Genomic DNA, 18,334 nt, shown 5'->3' on the forward strand with positions numbered 1-18,334 from the left:
CTTACCAAACTCCAGGGGATAAGTGGGAGTATAAATTCACTTATGATGTTATGTATGTTATGAAATGTTATGTCATAATATGATATGTTATGCAAAGCTATGTACTTAAATTATGATGTTTTTTAAATGATGTTTTACTCATTATGTTATGAACTGTTTTACTGTTTCATATTATGAAATGTGAAGTTAATTATGTAGTAAGATAATGCAAGAAAATATTATTACGATTTATTACTATGTATCAAATTATCTATTATCTAGTTTACCATTTAACCATATATTTATTAAAACTCATTTGAAAAAACCCTGCATACATGGCTATTTAGTAAACATTGGTGATAAGATTAATTTTCAAATAAAGATGGGCTCACATTATAAATGGTCAGTTTGCTTGAACTTACTGAGTTGTAGACTCACACTTCTACTTGTAAAACTATAATGATTCTACAGATGTCACTGCAAAGATTGTCGCTGAGGATCCATACGTCTGATTAGAATTTTACCCTTGAGGCTTATAGGAGGCTTCTACTTTTGGGAGAGCTATCTTGTTATAAGTTAGTATGGTTAGTTTAGTTGTATTTATAATGCCTATGACTCATTGTGTTATGGATAAAGTTGTGATGTCATAATGATGTATAATAGAAGATCTAGTATGTATTTATTAACGAGTGTTAATTATAAAAAGAAAAGAAAAATTTATTATTGGTTTTCGTTATTTAGTAAGAAAAAAGTAGTAGCGTCATGTAATAATTTAGTTAATTTCACTTATGGCTTACTTGGTAAAGCCAGAGCGCTACAAATATATTATAAACTAAACCAATGCACATTTCAAGTCGTGTTTCACAACATCTAAGGCGAGGTTTAAGGAAATCTCTAAGTGGTTAGGTATACACTAGGGGATGGGTTTAAATCTCGTAATGAAAATCTCCATGCCTGATTAGTGTAAACAACCTTAGTTATCAATAATGCTTTGGTGGAGTTATATTAAGCTATGACAACGGATAGATGCTCATTGTCTCCCCCGCATTTTTTTTTCTTCTTAAAAAAAAAGGTTACGTGTTTCATGATCTCTCACTCCCACTAACATATGGGAATAGAATCCTTTATATTTTAAATAAAATTGAGGTTATCTATTTCATGATCATGAGAAGATAATGTTGACCAGTCTTTTAAAAAGTTTAAATAATATAAAATATACATACCATTAAATGCAGTAAACATCCATCTTAAGCATTTAAAAGGGAGAAGATTCTTGACCATAAACATGATCCACATGGTCTCAAAAAATCGATTAATTGATATTATTAATGTCATTATGAAAAAAAGAAAAAGAAAAATGTTAAAAACGTGGAGCGATGAGGGGTGTAGTGGTGAAGGTTAAAATAGCAGTAACCGAACGGCGCACTTTAGCCACACACACTCTGAAGTAGAAGTTTCAACGCCAACTCGTAGTTCACGCAACACACAAACACACACACAAAAAGTCTCTTTGTTTACATGACACTTGATATTAATATTTTCTTTTTCATGGTCTTCGCTCGAAGCACAAAGCCAAAAAACCATAACAACGCCTCCTTTGTCCTAAATCCCAACACTCCAAATCCATCCCCTTATCCCACGTAATTTTGCCGCAAACAATCCAAACCCATCTCGGAATCTCACCCAAAAACCCGCCACTTCGCTCACACCCTCAGATCCACGGCGTCTACACGTCCAATAAAGCCAAAACAAACTCACGCAAAAAGCTTCTGTTCCTCTTAAATTCCATGCCTTTTTTCTTTGTGATTGTCGTCTTTGTTTAATGTAGTTTAGCTCTAGATAGACAGAGGGGGGAGAGATGGCTAGTCAGGTGGTGAAAGTGAAGAGGGAGACAATAGAGGCATGCATGACGTGCCCTCTTTGTCATAAGCTCTTGAAGGACGCTACAACCATATCTTTGTGCCTTCACACGTGTGAGTTATCTGCCTCTGTCTGGTTTTGCGGTTAATTGCTCTTGTTTTTGTGGTAATTTTGATCTGGGTTTGTGATTGTGTTGCATATGCTGCTCTGGGTTCTTCATGTTAAGTGTCGTCGCGCAATTCTTGAATTTTATAGTGGAACTTTTTGCTCCTGATTTGCATATTATGGACTTTGTTCTTCTTACTTCAAGTTTCTCTGATGTGGGTATTTGTGTATTCTACAATTTCAAAATTTCTTACGTGTGATTTTCTCAGCTGTGTGTGTTAATGTTATCCCTCTTCTATCTGTGCTTAGTTTTTATGTTTTAAATTTGTTTCCTGATTTTGGTCCTGGTGTTCTTGTATTGCAATTGTGAGCTGTATATGCCATGCGGCTATTGCTGATTTATGTTGCCGTTTTAAAATTTTTGGTTATTGTTGATTATTTGTTTACTTTTATGCCTGGCTTGTTTAAATCTATGGTCTAGGTCCTTTTTTATTTTTATAGATGAATAGGTCCTTTTTGTTTTTTGGTTATTGTTGATTTCGTGGACCTAGTTGCAAATGGGGCGATCTAATATTTTCATGTTTTACCTAGCCTAAAAAAGTATGAAACATCCAAGGTTTTCATAATGTACTAAGAAATATCGAATATACAGAAAATCTGAAGAAAAACTGTGTTTTGAAGAATTTTTTTTACAGAAAATCTGTTGGGAGTTGAGGACTCGCATACTGAGTGGGGGAAAGTATAAGGATACTCCTGACAATGTTGCCCTTAGTTCTAACTAGGGTATTTCTCAAAAAAATTGGAGTTGAGATGGTTGGGTACTAGTTTGTTAGAGCATGTTTGGGATTGCGTTAAAAAATAGAGCTTTTAAAGTAGCTTTTTACTTATCAAAAAAAAAAGTAGAAAAAATAGCTTTTTAGCTTGGAAAATTGGGACAATTGGGACATCATACTGCTTGGAAAATGTGGATGTTGGCTCCTTTGTGTTTAATGTGGTGTATTTGGAGATGGAATGCAAGGAGCTTTGAAGATCATGAACTGTGATGTTATAGTTGAAGAAGATGATGTTCCAATCCCGTTATAATTGGAGAGTAACATGGAATAGTTTGTTTGTTTCTAATTTTTCTGAGTTTTTGGAGTTTTGTTCTTCTTTTTATACACTTTAAAGCACCCGTCTGTGCTTTTAATGAATTTTCATTAATTGTAAAAAAAAATTTAGGGCTATTGGCAATTAATACTAGATTCCTGTCTTTCTCACGAGTGTTTGTTTATGTAGACCGTGGTGTAAAGGCCCTTCTATCCTTTTGAGTTCATCCATCCACCTGTTGTTATAGACCATGTTAGGATCTTAAGGCTCATGTTGTATTTCTGGGATTCATTGCTTTCCCGCATCAGATGGGGTCCAAAGTTTAAATACACTTACCAAGGACTGTTTATGGCCTTTGTGTTGGAACTTGATAGGTTTAAAGTCTCAGCTGATGGATCATATGAATATGTCACTACAATTTTTCTGGTTTGTGGAGTGGAAATGTCCACTGTAACAGCCACCCCCAGCAATGATAGAAGAAACTTATTATTTTTCTCCAGTTGTGATGCATTGGCAATGAGCTTACAGTTTTGTTGTAACTATTGGGCACTTTTCAACAATTATAAAGATATTTTTTCATAGGAAACTTAAGTTCTTACGAGTTGCTTGTACACAAGAGATTACTTTCCGATTAAAGAGGATAAGCTAATCTCTAAGTGGCCATTATTTTTTGCTTGGCCTGACACATGTTTTCTTCCTTTACCCATGGAAATTTAGACTTTATTTCTTTCTTCTTCTTCGTTTTCTTGGTGATGTTTTAAATTCAGAACTATACATTTCCACTGTATTGGAAACATTATATAGTCATACTTCTTTATCTCCTGGAATATTTTTGGTTCTTTCTACAACCATTTCTGAGGCATAGGATGTCAAACCTCAAACCAGTTTGCAGGAAGTGCATATATGAGAAGCTCTCAGATGAGGAGGTGGATTGCTGTCCTGTATGCAACATTGATCTGGGCTGTCTTCCAGTGGAGAAACTCAGGTCAGTCCTTTCAACTATATTATGATAGCCTGCTTGCACTCTCTCTCCCTCTCTTTCCCCTATTAAAAGCAATATTGGTTGATTCTTTATATGTTTTACAAGATTAAAACTATGGGCAAATACACAGAGTTGGTGCAAAAGATCTATTAGATTGGGCCTTTCGATTTTTTTTAAATTTTTTTGACTATAAAAGGATTAATGGATAAATCACATATAATTATTCATGAGCTTGCCCCCTTGAATCCTCATAGAACAAAGATAATAATTGTAATAGTATTGTCAACTCGAGCTCATGGTCAGTTTCTAGTTCTTCTACCCAGCTTTTTATTGGATCATTACTAAGATATGCTGGTTTATCCATTTATCACTGCCCACTATGGACAGATAGCCTGAACTTCTTGCTATCCTATCGTTTCATTGAGGCTGAATTAGCTTCTGGAAATGGTTCCAAAAAGATTGTGATAAGAGTAATGTTTTCACTGCATAGAAAGTCAGTGCTTTGTCAATAACATAATATATAAGTGAACTTTATTTTTTCTTTATTTGAAGATATTATCATTTTGAGATAGTCCTGCATGCATTCCTCATTAAACTTTGTTTTGCATTTCTTCTTTCTTTTTTCCCTATACATGCAAATAATTATTTCCAGATACCCGTTTTTCAATCACAATGTTATGCATACATTTATTTTGGCGAAATAGATATAATGCTGTGTATGTGCTTATGCCTTTGTATAGTCATATGCTCACACTAGAGGCTGTTCATTGCTAATATGCAGGCCTGACCACAATTTACAAGATATAAGGGCCAAAATTTTCCCATTGAAGAGAAGGAAAGTAGAGGCCCCTGAAGTTACACCTACAAATTCACTACCAGTTAAAAGGAAGGAGAGATCACTATCTTCATTGGTGGTCAGCACTCCTAAAGTGCCAATGCAGACTGGGTTGACTGGAAGGAGAACAAAAGCTGCAAGAAAAGCTGCTGCTATACGAGGATGTAGTTTTGCTGTTGAGGAACCTGCCAAGAAAGAAGATTCTGCAGAGGATCATCCTCTGAGCTCCAGTTCACATGATTCTCAAAGTAAAACTACTCGAAATAAAAGGCAGGTAAAGGAAGACAGATGTTTGATCCTTTGTTCTGTGTAACTTAAAAATTTGATTGTATTGCAACTTGCAAGTTTGCCCTTGTAGGGAACTACATACTTTTTGTACTGAATTAATAGTTCTGCTACCTTATTAAATTGTTGCAGGATTATTCAGTTGCTGAGCCTTCTAATGAGCACAGGCCTAATGAAGACAGAGAGAATGATGTGGAAGTAACTGAAGGGAAAGCCGATCTATGGACACCCTTGAACTGTCTTGTTGAAGCTGCCAACAGAACCAAGTCTTCAAAGTTAAATTCACAAGGGCTGTCCCTTACCAAATTAGAGCAACACAATGCCCATGATAATGAAGCATATATGCCTGAAACTAAAGTCAGAGCAGAATCTTTCAGAACTCCTGAAAGTGAAGTATATATGCCTAAAAACAAAAGAAAGGAGCAAGGACACAAAAAGAAAGTCCAGGATGAAAGTAATGGAACAACCTTACTTCCAGGACCAGTGAAGCGTAGAAGGTTTCGAGCAGCTGGTCGGAAAAGTGCAGCTGCCTCTGGAGAGCTGCACCCCTCTGCACAAGTCATGCTAGATGCTGCAGGTTCTAAGCGCAACAGAAGAAATAGTCCAATTTGGTTCTCATTAGTTGCTTCTGAAGACCGGTAAAGTTCTGTTTTACCATGTCATTAGATGGTTTTTGTTCTTTTGGATATTGATTTTTAATTACTTCAATGATGCTTTCAAATAATGTATGCAGGAAAGCAGATGTTTCCTTGCCACAGATATCTGCATGTTACCTGAGGATAAAGTGAGTTTCTTACTATGTCAACTATTGTATATGAACATGTGTAAATGTTGACTAACTAAAAAATGTGGGGTTCCCCTATTTTTCTACTGATTGGCATGCATCAACAGAGAAAAGGGAGAGAGGGGGGGGGGGGGGGGGGGGGGTGGGGGTAGTTTGATGATAGTATGGATTAGATTGAGGTCTACACCTCAGTAAAGCAATATCCAGTGATTAGCATGCAAGGCAAAATGTGTGGCTGTAGTTTACCTTGTAACACCAATAGAAACAGGGAAATATCTTCTCATGCAATCATAATTAACTCTTATCACATAGTTTCCATTGGACCGAAGCTTGCAGTGTGCCTAAGATTTTCACCATGCCTCAATTTTTATCTTTATGTTCATCTTTTTGCCTTTAGTGAGGCCTTTCTTTGTATACTTCCTGTGTACTAAGGTTGCGCCCCTCAGCGCTTTTCAATGAATCACTTATTTATCAAAACATAATAATAATAATAATAATAATGTGTGTTAAGCTCAAGAGTGGTTGATTGTTTTCATAGCATCTATACTTTCATTGGAAAAACTAACACCATTTGAAAACGTTTTTACATGTAGAGTGTTTTCCTTATGACAAAAACTGTAGTCATTTCATATATGCTTAAAGCAACAGGTAATTATGCTATGTAACCTGCACTCTTCAATGGTAACCTAAGAAGTAGTCTTCCTCCAAGATATTGTAACATATAAGCGTGTTTGTTAGCCATTCCAACAGCACATTCAGTATACAGATCAACAAGTAACTTACTTCAACATGCCCTGGATTCAATTGAAATTACATGAACTTCCCGTGTACTTGCAAAACTTACTCAAACCTCCCATAAGTTCATATGTTTTATGCACTTCAGTTTAGCCTATACTAACAGAGACAAAAATATATTAACAGTAGTGTAAAAAGCATCTGTAATGCTTTTTGTTATTACAAGATTCATATGAATATCATAAACCTTTCTTATGCTCCAAAACTCACAGACCTGCACTTTCTACCTCCCGCACACTTCTCATGTTTTAATGGTTTTGCTCAAAATGGAGCATAATCTGTACTTTTTGTCAAAATTATAAGGGGCGGAATTGTCAATTGACATTTTTTGCTAATTCCTCCCACATGGAGTAAAGTGTAATTTCAAAAACTTGAGGGAGCTTAGTGTATTTTTTTTCTAAATCCAAGGGAGGTTGGAATTTTTTTCCCTTCTTGTTAACATATTAGATGAGATGGTATGTTATAAATATTCTTAATCATCATATATCTTAGTTACAAGTATAGTGCGTTAAATTTTTGCAAGCAAGTAGTTCTTCTTTTCATATAATTCCACTTATCATTGGGTTTGTGTGCATATTTTGCCATTATTAGACACAATATTGTACTGAACACGTGTACATTAGTCTACTTTTGACTTGGTCAGAATAGAGAGTGGTATGAGATCGTGTTTTCTCTTCTGGATAACAGCAATTCCATTTAAAAACCGTGCAGTTTTGAAACTGAACCCTTTTGATACATGTTGAGGGATTAAGGCATATCCAGCATCCGTAATAGTTTAGATTCGGGGGAAGATTTATTATGTTTTGGTTGGGAAGCTGGGAAGAAGTAAAATGCATGATTAGCAATTATGGAACACCCTGCCGTCACTTAATGAAAATTTCACCAGCTTTGGCTCCAGAAATAATTAGCGAATTACTGTATTGTGTGAGATAGGTTCAGGTTTGTTATGTTGCCAAGAAAAAAATTTATTTACTGTGTTTCACAAAAGTTGGAGTTTTTTTTTTCCCTGATAGATTTATGGCAGTCCTCTTTCATTGGTAGCTATTGGCCGCTGCATATATTAGTTGTTCCATCACTTACTCTTTTTGAGTGTCTTCATGTATTATTTCCTTGTTTTCTTGAATGCTTTCAGTCTTGCCTAGGCTTGATGTATTAAAAGTTGAACTGTGATTTCGAATAAATATATAAAAAAAAAAAAAGAAAAAAAAAAAGGTGAAATGTGATTGTTAATCAATGGCCTAATATTTGACAGTGTTAAAGTTAATAGTTGTTGTAATTTTTGCAAAATTGTTTGTTCAGTGGGGAATGATGAAGTCGGCAATTCTTTTGGAGGTTGCTATGCTCTTATGTTATATTGACAAATTGTTTTTCTTTCACAGGGATGGTAAAATGCCTGTATCATTTATCCAAAAGTACCTTGTGAAGAAACTTGATCTAACAAGTGAAGCTGAGGTTTGTTTGTCTTTCTTGCCTTGCCAGAAAGCTGAGGATGTCTGAATATTATTATTATTATTATTTTTTATTTTTTATGTTCTTTTGATAAAGTATTTTCTTGGTTTCTATTTTATTGCTAGATATAACATGTCTTCTTCATTCTTGTTTGATCAAAGCAATAAGCTGGAAAAAAAGTAAAAAGAAGGCGTGTGCTCAACTTGCATCTATCATGGGGCTTTACATGAAAGACGCTCAGACAAACTGTTTCAAATTGTTGGTTTCTGCTGATGTTAGGATGCATATGCAACAACGAACAATGGATGAATTTGAGAAAAATCTATAAAAAATTCATTGCCTCCAAAAGACCAAATAATCAGAAAAGTATAACAATTAAAAAGCTGTATATTGAATTTCAACATATATTAAAAGAAACTAAATAAGTGTGAAAGTTGTCCTTGGTGGTTGCTTGTTTTGCCTTATGGTTTTTTACTTTCTGCAGTTTTTTGGATTCAAGTTCTCCTAGCTGAATACTTATTTAAAGCCACACCATGTTTCACAGTGTTCTATCAATACTTACAGAAACTAATAAAATTCTTAAGTTAACATGAGCTAAACCTACTGTTTGCTATTTGGGTTCAGCATGAATCCTTTTCCACCATTTAGCACTATGTAGGGCCATATTCTCTATTTCAGCCCTAGTGGTTATGTCCTTCCTCGCTGCCTAAAATCCTGTTTTATTTGGGTCTTACCTGTGTCTTTGGTAGTGCCTTTCCATTTAAAGCAAATCATTCCTCCATACTGGTGCATATGATGGTTTAGTAGAACATGAGAACATTTTGACTTTCCTTTGTCGTTTTTGTAATTGTTTCTGCCCTTAGCTTAAAGTTTCAGTTTTTCTTCTTTTAGCTTCTCTCGTATTGCTTCTCATTCGGCACAGCCTCATCATCTGGACCACAGCCATTTTATAGAAATGGAAGTTTCCCTTTTAGTGGAGATACCTGATTAGGAATTTAGGTGTCTGATTTGGCTGTGTCCCAAGGAATTATGGGACATTGAGGCAGAACTTCCCAAATGAAATCTTCTAACTAATTCAAGAAGTATGTTGATAAATGAAACGCCCAAGTATAGAGTAATAGCTGTTTCAACCATATGGAAGATCAAACTTGATTGCACCTTATAGGTTTATTATCCTTGGTTGCTATTTCTAGTCACAGAGGAATAACTGGTGTTGTTAGAACTGCTAGGAGCACTTAAAGGCCTCTAAGAAATGTTTAGTTTCATTGTCCTACACATCTTTTGTCCATCTCTTTGGGTGAATCAGAACTAAATCAATCCTCTGTTTTTGGGTTAAAGAGAGCAAATAAGAAAGGGTCAGAAAGAAAGAGGGACTAAATGCACACTTACTGTTAATCCTACTGTCTTCATCTCTGTCCTACATATAACAACAAATTACATCTTCATCATCGGCCTTCTGGTAAAGTCATAATGACCGTCTTGTATGTCTATTGAGATGAACGTTCACCACTTGACAAAGGGAAAAATGTTCATATTTGGTGATAATTAAGGGTTCTTTTTGGTAATTATTGTATATTTTTTGATTGTAGGTGGAGATAATGTGCCGAGGTCAGCCAGTGGTTCCATCATTGCAACTACAAAACTTAGTAGATCTGTGGTTTCGGACGGCATCGACATCAAAAAAAGTACCGGCATCCGTCGGCTCCTCCGCTAAGGACTTTGTGATGGTTCTGTCATATTGTCGAAAAGTGCAGACCCCTTGAGTGAGACCCTTTTTTGAGTTTTCTTCGGCTTCTCAAATTACATCTTGTTTCCAACATCTTCAAGGCTGCTGCATCATCTAATGTCTCATTTGATCCATCGTGAACGTTTGTACCTTGCATGTGAGAGAGAGAGCACGTGAATAAACTTATTTTATTAATTTTATTCCATTGGTTTGCTGTATCACACACTATTGACCTTCTGATGGTGTCTATATATGTCTTCCTTTGGATAATATGATCTTCATTCAATTTGCATCATATTTGATGGAGCTCGCTACTGTTTCAACAGTAGTTCAATTTGATCGAAAAATGCTCTGAACATGATCCGGAATGATGTTTGTGGCAGTGTGATCCCGTAGAGAAAGGAGCCTTCTAACGCCCGGCATGCACGCACTACAAAAAAAAATTCACAAATAGTAACCCATGAGAGAGAATGTTTAAACCCAACAAGTGTCTATTAATTTAATGACGTTTGAATAGTGACATTTGGTAAAAGACTCTAAACATAGGGTCTGGATTCAAAAATAGTAACATACGGCTTGCATGCTTCAAACGTTGCCCTTGTTATGTATTCCCATCGAGGCTTTGTTCGATGAAAGAGTCATTAAAACTTAAGGTCAAAGCTTCTCATTAAAAAGATTTGACATGGTTTTATTTTCTCACTCTGACTATACAATAATCCGTTAATTTTGTGTTGAGTTTATATTGAATTTATAAATTGTCTCAGAAATTTCTAGACTTACTGAAATGTCCGACCAAACATGTAGTCCAATCTTGGACGGTAATGAAAATTGAAAGTGAATTTAAATCTTGTTACTTCATTGTAAATAAAAAATTATTTAATAATTATAGCAATGATGGTAAAAATCTTAAAAATGTTCGAAACTTACAGATGATTTACGTAGTTATTATTATTTTTTTATTAAAAAAAAACCTTATAAAATTTTAATAAAAATAATAAGAAGCTTTTTACATCTGAAGGGACCAAACAGCAAAAAAGAGAAAGAAACAACACAGAAAACAAGCCTAATATCATTACCTGCTCCGTCCTCTGCGGTTTGCACTGGGCTTCTTTAACAAACATGCATCAGGTAATGAAAACCCCTGCGAAACCCTAACAAAACCCTCGTATATTTCATTTGCATTGTTTTTATTCTTTTTCTACGTAATTTTTTTTTTTTCTTAAAAAAATTATTCTGGTTCTGACTCTGCTTGAAATCTGCTACGAAGGGTGGAGGATCTGAGACGGAGGTGACTTGGGAGGACCAGCAAAACATTAACAAGTTTGGAAGATTAAACAACCGCTTTCACGAACTTGAGGATGAGATCAAAATCGCCAAGGTTTACTTTTTTATACACGTATATTCAACATTGGGGAAGTGTCTGATGAGTTTTTTTTTTTTTTTTTTTTCAATTAGTATTGTCACTTACTATATCTGGTTGTGAGTCACTGAATTTGTTGCATAATTTGAAGTGGGTTTTAAGAAATAGTGACAACTGACAACCCAACTCTAGTTTTGGCTAAATCTTGATGGAAAAGCAAAAACCAAGGAAGATGAGGAACAGCTAACAGTTTTTTTTTTTTTTTTTTTTTCCTTTCTTTTTTATATATACAATTTAACAGGTTTTAGTTCTTCTAACTTCTCTTTTGAATTTTACACAAACAATATCCAGTATTGTAAATATTACCTATATCCCAAACGGCCCCAAGGCCATGACTTTTATGTTACATTTGTGTTTGATACATATAAATTTAAAAAGTAACCTCAACTTAGCTAAATATATGTACTAGATAAGGTTGGTGGTGATAAAAATGACTACACATTTGTAATGCTACGAAAGTGTTGGAAAATAAAAATGTTAAAATTATGAAACTTAATGTTTTAACTACCTACACTTTACTGTACTACAACAATTAAAAGGCTCTTATGCACTCAAATGCTAGGGAATTCTAATGCCTTTCCTTAAACACTGTTGCTTTAGTTTTTAATCTACCAATATGTGGATGGATGATCTGTAAGTGTAGTTATGCCAAAGTATCTCTTAGCCAGTCAAGTGTCATCTAAACATTTAGAAAAACTAGTTAATTTACTATTTGCATCTTGATAGATCATGTACGTTAGTTTCGGAATATTTAGTAATATCTTGTTGATTTCTTTTGTTACTGTGACATTAATAGGAAAGGTCGAGCAGATCTCCCAACAAAAGCAAACCTTTGTTTTAATTCTTCAGTATGTAATGGCAGTTGACCTTAAGGAAGACTTCAATAGTAAAAGAGGCTTCTTGAATTTTTTGGAGAGAGTTTACCTTCATACTCAAAATCTTAATTGCTGTTGGTGCTTCATGTGAAGCCTACTGTCTTTTATTACCATCTGTGATGCGTGAAGTTTTTCATTCTTATTAATTTATACAATATCTTTTTGTTCATTGGAAGAAGTTGTACTCTAACATCGGAGTTAGACTAGACTTCTTGTCTTGTGAATCAAATCTAATCCATTACGCTTCACGTCAATCATTTATTGAAATGAAGTCTATGTACCAATAATCTTGAAATATCCTAAAACTTGCAATATCTTCTCCATCATTTTCTCTGTAGTGAAAAATTACAACATTGTAACTTTCTACTACATCAAAATTGTAAATTTTTTTTAAAAAAATATCTCCTTTAAATTTTTTGTGACGAACTCTATCCTAGCAGTTTTTTATTTTATTTTATACATAGGGCATGTCACACTTTGTGAAAATGATTATTCAAGTTTTTTTCTACGCATTACCCTAGAACATAGCTATGCCTCTTTCTAAATTTTTCCTTGTTAATTCTCAGAGGAAAGTGTTTTTGGGAAATAGCTACTTATAGATTTTTATCAAAGAATTATAAAGCTAGGGGCTGCTGATGTGATTCTCCACTAATTGTGGCCCTTTTTCACTGAGCACTTTACCCGTTTGTTGATGGATACATTATGGAATTTTTTTTGTAATTGCTTGTGAAAAGAAGAATGTTGCTATTAGATGAAAAGGAATAAGGATTGTTGATCACTTAGAACATTGCCACATTTAAGAACATAATTATTCAATTATGTTTGCTACAACTTTGCAGCTATGAGAACTGCTCATTCATGGTTATAAAACACTGCTACTAACAAGGTGTAGGTCACATGAATGCTTTAGCCTTTCTAAATGAACTTAAATTACATGAACTACTTGACATAAATGTGTTCTTGAGCTGCATGCCATCGACATTTGAGGTGGCTAGCAGTTAAGTTTTAAAGGGTAATGACTTCCTCCATACTTACAATGATCAGCATTCCATGGGGCAAAAACTAGTATAAGGAAATTTGAAAGTGTAAAATTAAACATGATTTGGTGTGATAGAGTGAATTAGAACAATCATATGGCTCCAAATGTCTGTATTGCACATGTAAACTATATATGCACTTCTCACGGTGCTGGTACAGGCAACATTAATTGCAGTAATACCACATGTAATAGATTTGAAAAGTAGCTGTTGTATGTAAACAGAATTTCTATACATACCTTACAAGATGCCTTTAGAGAATTTGACTTGCTTTCTGAGTCGGTTCATAAAAATATATTTTGCATTTCTGGATATATATTAGAAGATGAACCAGAATTAAGGATGGTATTTCCCATCTCTCTTACTAGTTTCTTATTTTTTTTTAAAATATTTCCAGCAAGGAGGCAGTATGGAAGTCACTGTATGGTCTAGATGGGTTAGACAAATGTTGGGTCAATGAACAAGATCAACTTGTAAGCCAAGTTTGCCTGGGGATTGTTTCACCTTCACTTGGAATCGCTCTTGATTCTGTTTAAGTGAATTTAAAGTTTGAAACACTAGCAGATGAATTGATAAATTAATTTTCTGCTCTAGGTGGCTATGGTTGCTATTTATGTTGAGTCAACTCTTTATTGAGTTGATCTTGAGGCAAGCTGGAGTAACTTAGTTCATATGGTCCTAGCGAATGTCAGCAATATTGTTATTTGCCCTTGTCCCTGTTATCATACCATGTAGTAAGAAAAGCACATAAGTATGAAAGCAGTCTTTGTCTCTTCATGCAGGAGTGCTTTTGTGAGTATGTAATCTTGCAGTGATGGTTCAATAACTAGCATAAAGGAATCTATCAATATTGCGCACTACTTTCCTAATTTAAGTGATGCAGGATATAAGTTGTAGTGAACTCTAATATCAAATCTTATGTAGGATATTAAGGAATTCCGTACTACAGTAAGATTTCTTGACAGGATCTTGGTTGGATGTGATATAAAAGGTGTTTAATTATGAAAAAATTTGATCATAATAGCTTTAGTGTTACTGAATCAGGAATCAAGATTGCATGATTTTCTAGCAACAGGTTGTTGAAACGAAATTGAAAGAACTAGAAGAAAACAGCCTAGGCTTACACATAGGTTTTCCTAATGCAATTACATGTGGGAAGTAAAACGCGATCAAACCCTCAAAGCTTTGAGAAAAGCTGCTGGAATTTTATTTAGTTATTATTACTTGATTAGGCAATGGCGGGTGCTGATTTGGCCCTGTATTAAAATTAAACCATATTCTTTGAATAGTTTGATATATAAGCTTGCTCCTACTTGTTGCCGGCACGCTAGTGGACATTGTGATTTTCATGTTGGCCTCGTCCTTATAATAACAATTCAGAGTTTTTTTTTGGGGGGAGGGGCGGGGGGTAAATATAAAATTCTGAGTTGGTTCACTTGAAGAAAAGATGATCTAGCGTGCAATGTGGTACTCTCTATGAGAAGACATTGTTTAATTATCAAATGAAAGTTAAATTCATCTAGAGACACCTTTTCTTCTGGATATAAATACAATACTTGTTTAAGTACCAAAATTATGTTGTAATTACCATTTGATTAAGATGATTTATAATAATGTCATGTACTTTACTTTCACAATTTTTAGTTCTTCAAGCCATCTCTGCTCCAGTATTGGAAATTGAAGTATGAACGTTTGTTCTTACACTGCTTTTACGTACTTTTTAAAATGAGGCATTGATGATTGTGAAAAAATAGTTTAAGTAGCTCATGCTTGCTAAACTCAAATCTGGCCGCCTATATTAAGAGCATAATGTTGGTAGAGCTTATAAACTCTCTCTCTAGAGCAGTTGCAATGTGCATACAATTAACTAGGATCTCCGAGGTAAAACCATACCAGAAAAACCTTTAGGATTTCCTATTATTGCATGCCAACATGGTACTGAGAGGCAAGTGGAACAGTAATCTTTAGAAACTAAATTAGAGGGAGACCTTTTCACTACATCTGCAAAGTAAATCAGCTGCTTGGTTGCCCTTGCATTCTTCACTTTTCTTTTTTCTTCTTGTCATCTTCAGCTTTTATCCCCCTATTTGTTCTAAAGCTCATTACAGCAGAAAACATTTTTCAGTTGCATTTTGTTTATTATAACATGTAGCTGAAAATGTGTATTTGAGTTACCCTATTCTCTCTTCATTTATTATGTGGCCCCTTCTAAATCAATGGTCTTTTTTCCTCAGGAAACAAATGAAAGTCTGGAGGATGCTAGCAACGAATTGATTCTCACCGATGAGGAGGTGGTTCGGTTCCAAATAGGGGAAGTCTTTGCTCATGTGCCGAAGGAAGAAGTGGAGAGCAGGATAGAAGACATGAAAGAGGTGACTGGCAAGAACGTGGAAAAGCTCGAGGAAGAGAAGGATTCTGTAGTTGCACAGATGGCCGAATTGAAAAAGATCTTGTATGGGAAGTTCAAGGACTCTATCAATCTAGAGGAGGAATGATACGGATAAGTTGGTAACTTCACTATAGTTTTGTTGCTTCTTTATGTTAATGATTTGATTTTCCTTGTTGCCATGTTACTAGAGAAAATGACTTGCTTCAAATTCTGGTGTGTTTGGATATTAACCAATGTGTTTAGACAGTTGGATGAATTAGTGGATGTTTATTGGTCTTTTTGGCATGTGTCATGAATTTGTATGAGAATATGGGCAAAATATGGGTAATTTGTTGATACTTAGCATTTCTATATATATATATATATATCATGAGGAGAGGTGAGCTGTTAGCCACTCAGAAAGAAAAAAAGAAAGGAAGGTTGTGAGCTGTTAGCCAGCTTTTGTAAGTACCAAGTAGGACAGGCCTTTTTGTTTAGATTGTCCACAGCCGTGGGTGTAAGGAAATCTTTTATTTTAATGAAACCTTTTTGGTGTACAGGATTGCGATTAGTCGGCTTTCATGTTCTTGGCCAGTTTTATTCATATATTTGTAGCTTTGTCAATAATGATAAAGTACCAGGCCATTTCCTCAAGAAAAAAGTTTGCTTTTCACATTGGATTTCCGCTCCCTGACAGCCATTTCTTGTAGGGTTGGGAACAAATAATTTAAACTAGCAATAATCAACTGTTCTTTTCTTCCCCGACCTCAAGTAGCAGTAGTTATCTTGTGGCCTATGACTACCTGTTTTGATGAAAAGTTAGCTTGCCCTTTAAGCAAGAGAAGGGATCCGGATCGAGATCCCTTATAATTGTGTAAGGAATTGTAAGAGACCTTTGATGAACACCTTGCCATATCAGAAGGCCCACTTATGTCATGAATGAGATCCTCTCCATTTCAAAGGAAATTGGGAGGTACCGGTTAGTGCAATATAAGAGAGTAAAATGGTCTTTTCAATTTTTTTAAGACCATTTTACCATCTTATTTTGTCTAACTGGTTCCTTTCTATTTCCTTTAAAATGGAGAGAATCCCTTTTGGCTTACGTCAAGGCTTCTTACAATTTCAGAGAATCATTGGAGATTCTGATCCGCAGCCCATCATTTCCAATAAGACGACCCTATTCTTGAGATGCCCAAATTAGTAGTCTTGTTCATGTTTTAACATATACTCCAAAAATGAGGTTGAGCTGATCAGAACTAACGGATACGTATACTTTAACATAGCATGAAAACAGAATTGACCCATTCTTTCCAGTTTATCTTTCTTTTTTCTCCTTTTTCCCTTCCCCAAAAACTAGAAGATCGGACAATTTGGTTCAACATAGCATTTCAAGCAAACATCCATCACAGGGGATTCAATCAATTTCTAAAGGATACACAAAATGACGCATCTAAAGAAAATTAATCTAAAATCAACAAAAACTCAAAAAACTGCATCGAAGTCGTATGCAGTGAAGTGGTTCATCCTGCAGCTACAATATGCTTATAAGAAAGCAAAAGTAATCACCATAGAATGAAAATGCCACCCAGCCAACAAATATCAACAGCGGCGAAGGGAAATTTGCTAGTCAATCTTAAGCTAATTAGTTGGACACAAACAGATTAATGCATAATAAACCTGTTTATTAACTCCAATAAATGGAGAACTACCACAAAAGTGTTTAAAGGCATTTCTTGTAAACATATAGAACCATGACTCTCAATCAATAAGTTAGGTTGACGAGGGGAGCTCAACCTAAGCAAAATAATTATGAAGTTATGAGCTTTCTTTGATCATAAACTCTACTGAAGCTCGAACTGTGATCTTTAATGTACCAGTAAAGATAAAAGTCACCAACTGGATAGGTAAAGAATCAGATGCTGTAAAATACCATAAAAAATATAGGTACCATTAATTCAAATTCTACAGGCCTGTCATGTCTCCATCTCCATGATACAAGCAAAAGCTTATGCCAAAGAAAACTTAGCCAGTCCAGGTAAATGGAAATGTCTTTTGAGGACAACCTAATTCTAATCAAAAGTTGCAAAGTAAACCATATCTCCAAGTGGTGTAATTCATGAAGCAGTCGGTTACAACCCCAACACTGTCTAACTTGTTAATAAACCCAAATCACATTACCTTTTTTCCCCCATAATCTACTGAATTTGCAGCCTTGACCACAAAGCTAGGAAAAAAGAAAAAAACCAAAAAAAGAACGATTGTCTAAAGATCAATGATGTTGAACGAATGCTTAAACAAGTGCAACGACTATGTTATCTTCATAACTCACCACACCTTTTCGAATCCATATCTACTGTTGCAGGCTCTCTGCTCAACCTCTAAACATGCTCCTACCATCCCATATATTTCTTAGATAATACTTGCTCATTAAAATCTCACCCTAGAGTCTCTCTCCCTCTCTCTCTCTCTCTGATCATGTGACAATCTAACATTGCAAAGGCTGTCTATTTCTAAGATAGCAATTTCCAAATCTCTGTCAGCATATTCTCAAAATAAAGCTCTTAAACGGGTTCAATGAATTTCTACCTACTTTTAGCTAAAGGAAATCACTCAAAATTATTAAGTAAAAGAAAGTAGTGAATCGCTAGAATAGGAGATATATGAGTAACAGAAGAACGAAATATAAGAGCAATTCGAATACTGAAGCCTGAAGGCTCCATTTTACAGCTTACTATAAAATAGCTCCCC

At 35.0% G+C, this 18,334-nt stretch overlaps 2 protein-coding genes across 2 annotated transcripts; both read left to right on the plus strand.

Moving 5' to 3' along the window:
• The first annotated feature begins 1,461 nt into the window (after window positions 1-1,461).
• Window positions 1,462-10,181, plus strand: LOC132171903 (E3 ubiquitin protein ligase DRIP2). The gene is made up of 7 exons (XM_059583313.2): window positions 1,462-1,952; window positions 3,916-4,015; window positions 4,794-5,121; window positions 5,265-5,770; window positions 5,866-5,916; window positions 8,091-8,163; window positions 9,750-10,181. The coding sequence occupies exons 1-7, from the start codon at window positions 1,838-1,840 to the stop codon at window positions 9,921-9,923; spliced, it is 1,347 nt and encodes a 448-aa protein (XP_059439296.2). The 5' UTR covers window positions 1,462-1,837; the 3' UTR covers window positions 9,924-10,181.
• A 737-nt stretch (window positions 10,182-10,918) lies between these two features.
• Window positions 10,919-15,945, plus strand: AIP3 (ABI3-interacting protein 3). Its single transcript, XM_059582745.2, has 3 exons — window positions 10,919-11,014; window positions 11,154-11,264; window positions 15,453-15,945. The coding sequence occupies exons 1-3, from the start codon at window positions 11,006-11,008 to the stop codon at window positions 15,711-15,713; spliced, it is 381 nt and encodes a 126-aa protein (XP_059438728.2). The 5' UTR covers window positions 10,919-11,005; the 3' UTR covers window positions 15,714-15,945.
• The last annotated feature ends 2,389 nt before the right edge of the window (window positions 15,946-18,334 follow it).

This window comes from Corylus avellana, chromosome 1 (genome assembly GCF_965113065.1).
Source record: "Corylus avellana chromosome 1, dhCorAvel1.hap1.2, whole genome shotgun sequence".
In the NCBI taxonomy this organism is placed as follows: Eukaryota; Viridiplantae; Streptophyta; class Magnoliopsida; order Fagales; family Betulaceae; genus Corylus; species Corylus avellana.

Excerpts from the sequence above, each read along its gene's own strand:
- LOC132171903 (XM_059583313.2), top strand. The coding sequence starts at position 1,838 with ATGGCTAGTCAGGTGGTGAAAGTGAAGAGGGAGACAATAGAGGCATGC. Across the intron at positions 4,016-4,793 it reads CTTCCAGTGGAGAAACTCAG|GCCTGACCACAATTTACAAG; the intron begins GTCAGTCCTTTC and ends GCTAATATGCAG. Across the intron at positions 8,164-9,749 it reads ATCTAACAAGTGAAGCTGAG|GTGGAGATAATGTGCCGAGG; the intron begins GTTTGTTTGTCT and ends TTTTGATTGTAG.
- AIP3 (XM_059582745.2), top strand. Across the intron at positions 11,265-15,452 it reads ATGAGATCAAAATCGCCAAG|GAAACAAATGAAAGTCTGGA; the intron begins GTTTACTTTTTT and ends TTTTTTCCTCAG.